This window comes from Corvus brachyrhynchos, unplaced genomic scaffold (genome assembly GCF_000691975.1).
Source record: "Corvus brachyrhynchos isolate BGI_N302 unplaced genomic scaffold, ASM69197v1 scaffold194, whole genome shotgun sequence".
Classification (NCBI taxonomy): domain Eukaryota; kingdom Metazoa; phylum Chordata; class Aves; order Passeriformes; family Corvidae; genus Corvus; species Corvus brachyrhynchos.
In genome coordinates, this window is record NW_008237890.1 from 2,125,486 (window position 1) to 2,140,441 (window position 14,956).

General features: G+C 36.1%; 1 protein-coding gene across 23 annotated transcripts in view; it reads right to left on the reverse strand.

Moving 5' to 3' along the window:
• Positions 1-14,956, reverse strand: part of PTPRD (protein tyrosine phosphatase, receptor type D) — a 1,188,396-nt gene that overhangs the window by 208,931 nt on the left and 964,509 nt on the right. For all 23 annotated transcript variants that reach the window (XM_017732862.1, XM_017732863.1, XM_017732840.1 and 20 more), the window contains one exon: positions 12,898-13,039. In XM_017732862.1, the coding sequence (XP_017588351.1) occupies positions 12,898-13,039 (142 nt within the window). The remainder of the gene's footprint in view (positions 1-12,897; positions 13,040-14,956) is intronic.

Genomic DNA, 14,956 nt, shown 5'->3' on the forward strand with positions numbered 1-14,956 from the left:
AAGAAACTGCAATAGATACCACAGGCATAGCTTCCTACATTTTCACAAGGGGAGCAGTTTCAAATGTACATAACATTTATTTGAAAAATTAATCTATTTTTTAAAATTGTCTCTCATGGGTTATCAGGCAGCGTTAGTGCCAAAACCACGTAGATTCCTGAACCCCAAAGATCCTGGAGGATCTTGCTGGAACCAAATGGTACATTCAGAATGGGACATTCATGTGAAAATGAGGCCACATTTAAGAATGTCTACTTACACAGTCATTTAAGGATAGACCACTCATTAAACAACAAACATCACTCTCCCTTCACCCTTCTGTTTCAGAACTTAAGCAAAAAACACCCCAACAAACAAACAGATTTTTTGAGGTATGTAAGTATCCTTAGAAACAAGAAGTGCTCAGTACCATCACAGGAACTACAAGTAAGATTAAATTTAGGTTTCCAGGTTTGAAAAATGTTAATGAAATTAGAAGTTTTTCAACTTGCATTTTGTGGTTTTGACATTTTGTAACTAATGACCAAACCCAAGATTTGACTCAACTGAAGTCCAGCAAAGAAGACCTTTTTCTCACTGACTTCAACATATTCTAAATTCAAACCTCTATCTACTATATGTAACACAGAACAACAAAAAATAATTGCTTTTGGGCTTACTAATGGCTTTTCCGCACTTGGCTTCATCTTCTTGCCATAAATCAAGTTCTAAGTGACAGTAGCTTTTTGCAAAAAAAAAAAAACAACCTGGCAACTTTTCATCCTCTCAATTTGCTTTCTTTCGAAGTCATTTTGCTGCAGGTATAATGAAGAGGGTTTCCCAGATAGCCTACTTCCTTATCTATACAGCCAAAACCCAAATAAATCTCTGTGAGAACATTACGATAGAGGTTGTCTATACAGATTTGTTTATCTTAGCAGCTAGGCTGATAATGCCATTTAAGACAAGATGATATATTTTATGAAAATAAATTACAGGCCTAGTGAAAACATGGCAGTGCAACAGGTGAAACAATGGAGTATATGGGAGCTAAGATGAGCTTTTCAGCTTGGTACTAAGCTAGGCACACTGAATTTCAAGTTATTGAAAAAAATGTACTTTTTAACTGCTGTTCATAATAGTGATCATAAAAAATGTATTTCTTTACAAGAATATTCACTGTAATGAAGAACGGTACTTAGTCAAGTTAGACAGGATGCAAAAATGTGGCTGTAATGCTCCAATACAGTTTTTTTTTGAAAGGCTGGGAATATGAATGAGCACAGAAAGAACAAGATGCTTTTATGTTCAGAAGAAGAACTTGTACTGATTGAAGACCAAGGGATTTGTGAAGCTAAATTTTTTAGCATTCTTCTTTAAATAATCTTTGTTCTAATTAATGTATAGAATATTTATTATAATTTAGCATTATATAATACATAATATGTAAATATTATAATTAAGAAAAGAATAGAATATTTCATTTGGAAGTGATCTCCAACGATTCAACTGCCCAACCACTTCAGGGCTGACCAAAAGCTAAGCAAGTGTTAATGGCATTATCCATTGACTGACAGGCTTTGGGCATCAATCGTCTCTCCAGGAGGCCTGTTCCAGGGATTGACCTCTGTCTTGCTACAGAAATACTTTCTGAGGTTCAGCTTCAGCCTGAATCTCCCTTGATGCCACTTAGAACCATTCCCATGCATCTTGTCACTAGATATCAGATATGCATCAGCATCTTCCTCTTGCTTCCTCACCTTGGGAAGCTGCAGAGAGCAGTAAGGTCTTAGCCTCCTTTACTTTAAACTACAGCAGCCCAAAGTCCTTAGCTGCTCCTCAGAGGACGTGGCTTCAAGTCCTTTCCCCAGGTTTGCTGCCCTGCTTTGGATGCATTCAAGGACCTTCACATCTTTTATGAATTGTGGAGCCCAGCAGTGCACCCAGCACTCAAGGTGAGGCCACACTAATGCTGAATAAAGTGGGACAATCACCTCTTTGGACTGGCTGGCGATGCTGTGTCTGATGTACCCCAGGATGCAGTCTGCCCTCCTGGCTGGCAGAGCTGACTCAACGTTGACTTTAATGTCAACCAACACCCTCAGATCCCTTTCTGAAAAGCTGCTATTCAGTCACTCCTCCCCCAGCTTGATCTTGTGCAGAATTTGGCATTTGAACTTAAATTTCATGTCATTAATCTTTGCCCAATGTTTTAGTCCACCTGGAACAGTCTGCAAGGTCACCCTGCAAGAGTCAACAGCACCTCCCAGTTTTGTATCATCAGCAAGCTTGCTGATACAAAAAGGTGCATTCTCCCATAGGCAGATAATGGATATGTATTTTGAGCAGGACTGACCCTAAAACTGATCCATGAGGAGCACCAATGGTAAGTGGCTGCGAGCCAGATACAGCCCCACTTACCACAACCCTTTCAGATCTGCCATTCACCCAGTTCTTCACTCAGTGCATTGTGAAACTCTCATCCCACAACTGGACAACATTTTCCAGAAGGATGCTGTGAGGCAGAGCCTCACTAAAATCCAAAAAAGACCCATCCACTGCCTTCCCTTTATCCACTAGGAGGATATCACAGATGGATACAGAATTAGTTAAACATGGTCTTTGTGAATCACCTTTGTGAACCAATGTTGACTGCATTGTTCTTTAAATGCCTTTCAGAAGTACCCAATACAATCCTCTCCAGGAGCTGAGGCTAGAACTATCAAATTTGTAGTTTCCTGGGTCCTCCTGCACACCCTTCATGTAAATTCAATAATATTGGCTAGTTTCCAGTCAGCAGGGACCTTCCCAGACTCCCAAGATGGAAAGGGGTCATGCAGTAATGATAATAAAAATAATTCAGATAATAAAAACAATTCACATATGCATTGTTAAATTACCCTGAAATACATCAGTTTTATGAAAGACCACAGTGTCATAAGCCAAGATTCAGGTGCACTTAATGTCATAATGAAACACCTGGCTCTAATCAGTGCTTTTTGACCGTATTTGACTGAAAAGCTTACTGAAGTGTTTCCACTTGAAGAATTACCTCATTATTTTGTTTTGCTGTTGTCATATTAAGCATGCACTGGCACTGTAGGTCACCAGATGCATTCAATCTACACAAAAGTGCTAAAATGCTAGTATTACTATCTAACATCTTACCTCACGGTAGATTCTTTGTAACAGTAAATCATTTTAATAGAATAATTTAAATCACTGTGAACACAAGACACAATTTTGCATGTTTTATTCATTTTTAAGTGAAGACAAAGAAATTTCCTTTGCTACTGAACTAGTAGCAAGACGGTACTTGCTGCATCTTGCTATGAAGATAAATAGAACAGTCGTAAACCAGGTGCAGAACTTTACATCAGTTTAAAGCAAGCACTGAAAATACTGGAAGTTACATATATTATTACAGGATTTTATATCCTGTCTAAGCCTTAGAGTATTCATAAGTTTCTCCCTCCCTCCATAGAGCCACTTAAATCACAGTTCTTTCAATCTCCTACCATACTAATGCAACAAAACCTCCTCTCCTTTGTGGCATCAACTTAAAGTCACTGCTTCAGAATTGTTTCATTACTAGTTCTAATAAACAAAATATTTTTGTTTTGACAAGGTCTATTGAATTTCATCTTCCTTTTAATATTTGTATGTTTGTTGTAAATATTTTGAATACATTCATATGTGTTCTTCATTTTAGTTTTTGCTTCCTATGTCAAATCCTTGAAAACTTAAGAATTACAGTAATAAATACTATTTTATGACCTAGTGCCAGGCTACACAAGCTGAAGTATTACATAAGCTTTCTCTAATTTCTAAATTACTTTTTCAGATATATGGGAAAAAGCATTCTTACTAGGCTTTTTCTGTCTTTGAAGATTAGCACTCATTACATTAAAATGTATTTAATCTTACTATCACTTCAGTACACTAGTGTCAAACACATCCTACATTTTATCAAACGTTTCTGTCACCCTAATGGTACACTTGATAAGACACAAGTGTTCACAGAAATGGCTAGCCTGGAAGAATGAAGAAAAGCCTACTATATGAATAAATGCCTTTTTCTAGTAATTGCCTTGGTTTTATTATGCTATATTAGACATCACATATGATGATTTGCTGTGATAACAATTAAATTGAAACTATCAAGCGGCTAATACCACTGGGTTCCTTACAGATATGATGACATTGTCAGGGGTTGAGCAACTAATCAGCATATCCTCTCCTTAAACAGAAAATCCCTAGAATTACACTACTTTTTAAAATCAATATGAGATAATGACATGAAAAAAAATCCCTAGAATTCTTCTATCAATCTTACTTCAGTGTTGTACAACTTTAACAATTGCACTGCTAATTCATATCACAAGAGTTGTTAAGTGAGAGGACATACAGATACATAAAATGCGTCCAAAATTGAGGCCACAGGTTACACAAACAACATGAAACACGACATTTGATTAACTGCATTAGATTTCATTATTTCGTTGGCTTCACTTGAGATAGTGTGTATAGGCCACTGAGCAATGAAAACCTGCACAATCTTAACATCTGGTACTGAGCCAAAAGCACTCTACACAAGGTCAAAGGCCTTAAATCCATGCATAACGACTAAGACCAGGATAAGTGACTGTATTCTAAGAATTCTTGGTGAGTGAAAAAATATTTTGCACTTTTTCTTTTTACTAATTAAAAAAGACAAATGGCCCACCATTTCATAAGTAGCTAAAAAGACCCACAATGCAAATTTGAATGACAGTTTTATTTAAATTGAGCTATATTACATCCAGGCAGAAAATAGAAGCAAATAAATTTTGTATGTATAAAACCAGACATATAACACTACAAAATATCAAAATTATAGCACAGAAGTATAACACACACACACCTCCTTCCCCCCGCCCTTGCTTTCCACGTTCAGAACAGCTAACAGTTTAATACATAGTAATGATCCACCATTTCTTGTAAAGATAATTTTTAACATCACATCAGTATGCTGCTTCTATCTGGGTCTTTAAAGAACCAGATCACAATGGCTCCTTATTGGATATAGCAGGTCATGGCTCTTCAGAGTTAGGGTATTTCATGTTTTAGTTCTGAGCTTACATCACCTAATACTGATTCTGCAAGGACAGACTGGTAGGAGACATATTACTCCTCCCCCTACTACTTCCTTTTCCGTTCTTACTATCATTTGTTTCTGACAGATTTCTGATGATGTCAGGATGACTGTGTGGGAAAAAGGATTGAATCATCACAGGTTATCAATGAGTGGGAAAAAAAGAGTATAAAACAGATGTGTTTTAAAATTTTTATGCTCAGCATGGCGTAGTTTCTTGTGTTCTCCAAGCAGCCAGCATATACTCACTCTGGATATGAAAAATGCTTATAACTCTATATGTAGCCATTAGATAGCAGAATGGGAATACCCAAATGGGGGTCCGGCTAAAATTAGTCACTTAGCTGTTGTCTGAAAGTATTTAACAGGTGTACATTCTTAGCCAAAACTGTCAATGAAGAATTCTTTCAAGCTAAACAGAGCTGTTCTGCTTTTGTCCAGCGTTATTTCAGTTTCTCTTCTTAGATCACAACTGTGAGACATCTATCTATCTATCTATCTATCCATCCATAAGTTTATTTTCTTTCATGGATATACATAAAAAGTACAAATATGATATAGTCTAGCCATATTACTGATTTGAAGCCGATGTTTCTCTCTTAGGAACATCATACTGCTGCAAAAAGGTACGGCATAAGTAATTTTCTACTACTGCCAAAATTTCATAAAATTAATCCTATACACAAGTATGTGAAAGTGAACTGGGTAACTTTAAGGCATTTTATGTAAAACAGAATTTTGGCTGGATGAAATTCACGTGAAATTCATTGAGAACTAGAAGAAAGTAAAATAAGCCTTTGCAAAGACATGATAGATGGTATTGCAAGCTGGCAGCAGGAAAACTTTTTCCATGTATGTTGATCTAGCAAATACCAATGAACAATCAATGATCTTAAAAGAATATGTAGGATGACAAAGAGCTGAATTAAATTTCACCAGTAAAAAACTCTAGGGAAAAAGTTAGGACAGATTTCTCAAAAAAATCTGGTATCTGTGGATGTCTTCTTAAGACATCTTTAAAGATCTTCTAAGTTGAGCAGCCTACTCTTGATTTTCCAAAGTAACTAATCTCTGGAAGTTTTGACTACAGGAACTTACAATGATAATCAAGAAATCTGGGACTGCTGTTTCACTGATTTTCTAAAGCGACATCTCTAATTTTTGCAAGAAGCTTTCTAATGTATAGCTTTAAATTCATGACTGTAGTAGGCTATTTATAACATAATGGTGTGCAAGAGAAGGGAAGATTTGTAAAATTCAAACTAAGGAAAAAAAGGAACCAAAATATTCCCTGATTGAAAAAAATGTATTTGATAAACTTTGCATACAGGAACCTGAATGGAAATACTAAAAAAAAAGTATTAACCATAAAAACCACTAGGTGAAAAACTGCTTACAATACTTATAGCAGTTATTCAATAATTTTCATATATATTAAATTATTACAATAAAATAGAAGAACCGCACAGAAGTCAACAATAGATACCTGTTAAATCAGCACGCTCAAGTGCATACACCCTACAAAAAGCTGAACTGATACAAAAGCTGAACTCAATACCCTGCACCATGTATTTACAGTAATAGACGCTTGAATGTTTACTCATTGTTACAAAATTTACAAGGTGCAGTACTTTCTAAACCACTACCATGTACATGCTTGCACTTCACAGAAATTAAACACACAGTACCTTTGAAGTCAGCTATGGAATGAGACATGTATTTCATTATTCTTTTGCATCCTTTTCTGGCGACTAGTTAAATGTCATCACCTCATCCTTATAAAGATCAATAAGTTGTTATGCATATAAAACTGTACTACTTGGAAGGCTGATATTTATTTGCCAAAAATAATATCTGCATACCCAAAGAAAATATTTCCAAATTGTTTATAACATTACAGATAAATGTTTCTAATTCTGTACTATTTCATAAGCCATTCCAAGAAATCTGCATGCCATTCTGTAACTATCTGTAAGGGGTTTTTTAAGCTAAAGTTGTATTGGCCACCTCTCCTTTTGTTTCACTATTTCACAAAATCCTATTGTGTGATTGTCAAGCAGCTGAGTTTCGTTCCTTAATCCTCCCTGCATAGCTACCCAGGAGAGGCTTTGCAGCATAAACTGTAAAGTAGCATTTCCTCAAAAACAACAGTGTTCCTCTTCAAAAAGAGGCTTAATAAAAATAGGACTGTAATGAACATGCTAGTTCTGGTCACAAGGTGCTACGCATAGCATGACCACTGAAAGTTCAGGAAGTTTTGGGGAATGATAGTCCTTTGGTTCTTCAAAAGTCTTATCATGGAAGGTATGATTGAGATAAATGTCTCTCCAGTGTATTAAGCTCATGCACAGGTATTTTCTTGGTTTCCTTGTTTCCCTTCATTCTACCTTCAAAAGCCTGTCCTGCTAGCAACCACCTGGCATTAATCACTGTGACTACACAGCAGTTTCAGATAAACACTGCTGTACATCGTTTATACAGTTCCAGCTGGAATGTGGCAAATTTCTCCTACTGTGCAGCTAATACCCAGAATATGTACAGTCTTTCCTCCCATTTGTCTAGAAATGATTGACATCTCACTGCACATTTTCCAATATTACAGCTGTGCCACTCCATTTGTCTAATTTCTTTGCCTTCTAAGGTAGCTGTCCCAGATGACAGAATACTTCAAAATAGTTCCTTCTCATTTCAGTACTACCAGGTACAGTGAAAATACAGAAATGAGCTTCTATCATCACTGAATCTATTGCTAGCAGCAGAAACAAAAACTGCAATACCTTGAATTTATTATCTCTGATTTGGAATAGTTTTGGGGTCTTTTTTGTTTGTTTGTTTGGTTTTGTTTAGTTTTGGTGTTTTTTGTTTTAATGTGGAAATGCTGTGCACTTCTGAGAGTCTAATAAAAATAATCTCTCATAATTACCTCAATATCTGTATGTAAAAATGGACAGAGAAACACAGTACAGTAAATATTTCCCTTTTTTAAAATTTCATTTTATGCAGCAGTGAATGTTTGATATTGAATCAATTAATTTTTAATAATATAAGAAGGAATAAACTAGCCTAGTTATTTTACTTTCAGCCTTACATACTGCCTGTGGTACACCAATGCTGTATGTCAGTATTTTTGTAAAGCAGAGTATCAACGTAATCAACAACAGTAAGAGAAAATTGTGGGTCAAGACAAACAAACTGCCTTCTGCACAAATGCCCTGTTGTAGTCTCTCTACTTTCCAGACAACAAGAAAAACAGAGCAAACAGGAGCAACATTAGAATATACATAGGTATTGTGCTCCACATCCTTACTTAAAACCTGCACACTTCTGTGCTTCAATCATATACCTTAGTAGCAGCTGGAGCTAAGGTTTCTTGATGTCCTCATGGCCTCGAAAAAACTTTATAAAGGAATAACAATAAAAAAACATTTTAAAAATGAGAAGTGGGGTTCCTAAAAATTAACTGAATAGAATTGTTGCTGATTTCTTTACTAGAAGGAAGCACTTACTTCCCCCTTCCCGAACAATTTATAGACTTGTATATGACACTATAACCCTTGTTCTACAACCAAGGAAAATGTTTGATATCCACCATTTGCAAGACCTAAAAACAGATTTAGGTGGCTTTAACATTAAATGAATGGACAATAAAAGGGAAGCTATTTCATCTCTAATGTCTGTGGAATGTAGGAAGGTCCTACACTTTATTGCTTTTTATTGCTTATACATGGATCACGGAATAGGCAGGGTTGAAAGGGACCACAGTGGGATCATCTGGTCCAACCTCCCTGCTCAAGCAGGGTCAGCTGAGAGCACCATGCTCAGGACTGCATCCAGACAGTTCTTGAGTATCCCCAGTGAGGGAGACTCCACAGCATCTCTGAGCAATCTGTTGCAGTGCACAGTTAACCTGCACAGTAAAGCAGTTCTTCCTCATATTCAGATGGAACTTCCTGTGCATCAGTTTTCCTTCCTGTTGCCTCTTGTCCTCTTGCTTGGCACCACTGAGAAGAGCTTAGTCCACCTTCTTTGCACTTTCCTTTCAATTACTTACAGACATTGGTAAGATTCCCTTTCAGTCGTCTCTTCTCCAGGCTAAAATATGACAATTTCCCTAAGCCTTTCCTCACACAAGAGATGCTCCAGTCCCCTCCTTATCTTCGTAGATCTTGTTGGACTCGCTCCAGCAGCTCCATGTCTCTCTTGTGCTGAGAAGCCCAGAACTGGACACAGCACTCCGGACGTGGCCTCACCAGGGCTGAGTAGAGATCACCTCCCTCGACATTAGGCTCTTCCTAATGCCCCCCAGGACACCACTGATATTCTTGGCCAGAAAGGCACATGTATTAAGCACTGATAAATAAAAGAATCAAAGCATTGGTCCATTCATACGGTTCTCAACACAAACTTTCAAAACAAAGACCCCCAAAATAAATAGCATGGACTCCTCTTGTCTGAAAGGCAACTTCCAGACTTCTCTTTTCAAGCCTTGTTTCCCTTCAAATTCAACGTTTTCATATGGGTGAATCTGTCCTGGAAAGCAGCCAACTTCCTTATATGAAGAAAATAAAAAGCAGTTTCCAATTATCTCAGACATTCATTCTTGGTCCAGACTCTCACAATATTCAGCCTAACAAGTGCAAGTTTAGCCTGGAATTTTTCCTGATTTACTCCAGTAACAGAAAAAAGGATCCAATATTTTGTCTCTGGTAAGGCCTTGAAATGTTATCATCTGTAGATGCCTTTTCTGCTCTTCTTCCTTCTCACACTGTAAACTTCTAAAACCTAGAAGCTAAAAATTTATTTATATTCATAATTATTTGAGGCCCAAATACTATGAATTGGTCATAGTATAGGAACCTAACAAAACACGGTGGTATCTGTAATGCATGAACTACAGTTACTCTACCCTGCCACAGATAGAAAAACTGACAAATTTAGCAGTAAAGGCATGGACATATCAGCAAAAATGTTGCTGTTCCATGCTGCGGAAATGATTTGTAGCAGTTAAGGTGGGATTTGTGAAACAAACAGTCAAACAAAATGAATACAGGTAGACACTTTGGCTCCTGGAATTACCCTGATTTCACTGATATTCCATATCAGGGTTGCAATACTTGTGGGTTGAATTGTGAGTAAACTCTGACTTCCTCCTCTGGGTAACATTTGCAAGAGGCACAAATGCAAAGCTGAGTCTGTGATAGAACCATTGCAGAACAATTAGAAGAACATATGAAAGTTATATAGGCATCTTCTGCAATCCAAAGTCACATATATACCACAGGGATGAATAAAGCATAAGCAAACACAGATCCGACTCACTCTACTTTGTTTTGTATTTCATTAAATCTAGTTAATTCCTGTTCACATCTGTAACGTATTTATTCCTACAGCAGCTATGTGGGGCACAGAGGCACTCTTTACCATCAATGGAGTGTTTTCCCACAATGCTACTGCTGCAGACTGTACAACGTGAAGATTTGTGTAAGTTTGCAAAGTAGAGGCTTTGCAATAATAGAATTATCTTCCAGGCTAATGCCCTTAGCAATGAATTATGCCGTGTCTTGGGAAGTAATACAGCAAACTACTGTATTTTTAGCAATTCGAAATTTTAACCCCACCAAAACTTCCTTATAATGCCCTGTTTCTCTGCAGGCTCCTTGCTTTCTCTGACATTACCCCTTTATCTAAATCCACAGTCACAGTATGTTCATGAGTTCTCGTACATTCCCAGTTTCATATTAAATCCATAAATCTACTCCTGGGGCAAATATATTTTAGCAGTTGCAAAAGCCATATGTATTATGGTTGGATACAATGCTCAATCTTTACATTTCATTGGTTTTAATTAAAAAAAATTAATTAAAAATGAAATTTATTTCAATTTTAACTTCATAACCAATCATGTCTTCTTCATTAGTCATTTGCATATGCATATCATTATGTATTACTTTTAAAATAGAATGCAATACTAGTGTTGTCTGAAGTAGGCACTGAGCCACTATTACTGCTCTTACTATAGAGCAAAAGATAGGCAGCAAAGCTACATATGCCTTAAAAGAAATTGATTAAATAATCAATGGGACTAGCAAAGAAACAGACCACATGGTACAGTCTGTCAGTTTTGACGTGCAGAGACCCCCTCTGCCTTTTTCAACTGCTGTGGTTCTTGGTAGAGAGATACGAGAGTTGTTACTTCTCTACAAAACCCAAAATGAGAACTGCAGTTTAGAGCACTCTCTTTCAGAACACATGCATGCACATTTCTTGACCAGTAGTCTTGTAAATACATTTCAAGAAACTATGAAGACAAAGAATAGTTTCCACCTGAGTTTCCACACAATTTTTTTACTTTTCCCTGCTCCTCTTCCCCATCTCCCTTTAATTTGCAAAACTTTTAATGGAATATAAAAATGTCATCTTATGTTCAACAATGTGGAAGCTGTACATGAAAAGTGCTCCTATCAGTTAATAAAGGGAAAACCTTATCTTAGGAGTTAAGAACAGGTCCATGGTGCTGTTAAAACATCAATCAATATTCCCATTTCCATTGGCTAGACTGGGAAGAATTTTTAAAAGATAATACAAGGAACAATCATGGCATTAGAGATAAGAACTTTAAATATTGAAAAGGTTTCCTTACATCACACTTCCTCTAAGAAAAAAATATGTATGTCCTTAGAGTTATTATCTGATATATATGCACACAGTGTTACTAGTTGTCTCCAATGTTAATGTCAGGACTGTCTGTAATGATTAAAATAGCTAATAAAATTATAGAATTTTTTTTTCTAGTAAAAATCCAACTTCAGGGAGTAACAGGAGAAAAGAAACCTTCTTGTCAGCCTATATTGCTTGGGATAGAGGACTAAGAAAAAAACATATTGCAATTACACATTCCGCAAATTTTCCTCTAAATTCTGTAAAGCTGTTTAATCATCTTCCGTTCCTATAAACAGGCACCTAGTAATTCTGCTAGCCTTGTAATGCCATGTAATATCAAAGTACAAGACAGTAATCTCCAGTCATAAAACCAGCCCTGCAAACTGAAGAGTGTGATATTTCATGAAGTGTCTCCAAATCCAGTGTCTATTCACTTACAGGTGACAAAATAAAATGTTCAGGTCATTTGACTACTAGTATTTTCTCCCCTGAGTATTATCTAGACAGTAGACTTGGCAGTACATTAATATCCTCACCCCTGAACAAGTAGAAAAAATGAATTTTTCCTTTACTGTTTTCAAAAACTTCTTATTGAAGTAATACTGCTCAGGTGACATATATTTGATGTGGAAGAAGCCTTCACCTTTTTTATCTTGTGGGGGAAATTTTGCAGCAGCTTAACCTCATCTAAAAACCATTCACGCAACTTTTCAAAACCACTGTTAATTGAACAAATTTCTGTGTAAATGCTGATTGGACAAAGCTAAGCTACTCAGGGCAGCACTAAAATGTGAACAAATGCATTCATAAAGTGGTTGTCTTGAGTAGTAATTGATACAATAACCTGTTGTGTGTGGCACTACTGTTTCACTTATTTCTTACTTCTTTTCTTTACTCTGATCTGTCATACCCCACATACTCACATTACAATTTTATGGTCAAAAGTCACAAATGTAATAGCCAAGTATTACGTAAAGAAGTTTATAATGAAGAGCATCAGGACGATAGTAAGGTCCTTTTGTAAAGAACTGTATTTAATTTTGCCAGAGAGAATCCTCTATTTTACAACAGTGTAGTACTTCGAGTGCTATGAAGTAAATTAGTTATGTTTAGAAAGAACTTACCACGTAAAACAGTGAGTCTTGTGGACACACTTATTTCACCAACACTGTTGGAAGCCACACACTCATAAATAGCTTCATCTCGTGGTGTGCGCAGTGGTTGTATTCTGAGAACTGATCCAGATCCATCATCAAACTCTATTACCTATAAAAGGAAACAAAAGCTGTCACAGATGTTGTTACAAATACCTATCCCTCAGCTGATCTGTTCATGAACAGTGGCCTGCTGTTATTCAAGTCACCGAAGATAGGTTAACTTTTCAAATTCGTATACCATGAAAAATCCCAGTGATATGGGAAAATGTTTAAAAGGCAACACTTTGGAACATACATTTCTGTTCAGTGAGTATTCAGTGGCCACTTTAATATAGCTTCAAGAAATACAGGACAAAAAACAAATGAACAAACAAAACAAAACAACCCAGTGAACAAAGGCTGTAAGAAACAAGTCTGTAACTTAATGCTCTCTTATTCTGAAGTCCACCACCAATACCTCTCCATTCTCTTAGCTAAAGTACTCTACCTTCAAATGCCAGTTACATTCATTTTAACTGCTGCCAGCTATATTCCCCCTCTACTCGCAGACTGCAGCTCACTCACTCATTTGGCTCCTAAGTTAAAAACTGTCTGCAATTCCTGAACCAAACAGAAGGACTCAGTTTAGCTTTGTATTTAACCCACAGAACATAAGTCCATTTATCCAACAAACTGACCATTTAAGAGACTAAATAATAAGGCTAAACTAGTAAGATTTAGTTTTAAACCTGCAGTATTCACTCAAGAAGTAATAACTTTTATATGAGAAAATTCACTGAAAAGATCTTATTTCCTTCTTGACCTGCAGTCAGAATCACCTAAAATATTGGTGAGTACTGCAACACTCTGTAGGTACTGAGAAAGCTTTCTTAATAACTAATAGCAGTAATCTATTTAATCTACTTTTAAAAAAGAAATTTAAAAAATTGCTGAGAGATATCAGTATTACCATCAGGTAAATGGCACTTACAAAGAAAGGACAGTCAATTTTTTATTTTGTTTTTCTCTACAAAATAATTAATATCTGACCATAATCTATATACATATGCACAAAGCAATTTACATATATGCCTATCTGCACATCTGGTTTTCTCTTTCTGTCTAATTTACACACAAGCAACCTACGAGATCTCTGTACATGTTGAGAATAAGAGAGATATAAAGTCCAGGGTTGGAAATGATGATAAATATCCCCTGTATCTTACTGTTTTCATTGCAGGAATTGATCAGTTTCTGCTTAGCATTGGGAGAGGTGAAAATAAGATAAAAACCCTGGATTTTTTTGATAATAAATTTGTTTCATAGCCCACAGGATATATTACTTTTTCTTGTTCTTTCAGTAAAGCCATTGCCTTAAGCAAATCTAGACAACACAAAAATATCTACCTGATATTAGCACAATTAAAGGAAAAACTAGAATTCTTGATAAATTGACATTTATGAGGGAGAGAAACATTTCACAGTCTTTAAGCAGTCAGACTAACAATTTATAGATAAAAAATGAGAGCACAGGATCCGAATACTCACAAACATACTTAAAAAAGAATAATTGCTATTGTTTCAACCCGGATGCTGAATAAATTTATCTGGACAGCCAAGGAAAACAACTGCAGTAGATTGGATTGGGCAATATTGCAGAGATTAAGTATCAAGTCTGATGTCTCAAAAATATGTATCATAAAAGGAATTTATTTTTCATGTGATCCGTTCTCCCCTTTCCTGCATATCACAGCTAGTTAATTCCTAACTCTTCCCCATCTACTGAATGAGATTTTGGTTTTTTTATGACAGAGATTTTTTTAATAAAAGCAGTCTTGAACAGAGTAGAATGATGTAATTTTTAACTTTTATTTTTCCCTTTTCTGTTCCTTTTTAAGTTCTCTTAAAAGACTTCTTAGAAACTTAAAGCATATTTTTATAATTCCTATTATTTTAATTAATTTGAAGGAAGAGGAGAAAAAAAGGGTTTAGAGTCTATATCTGCAATATAAATAAAAGCTGAAAGATTAACAGAGAAGACCCACAA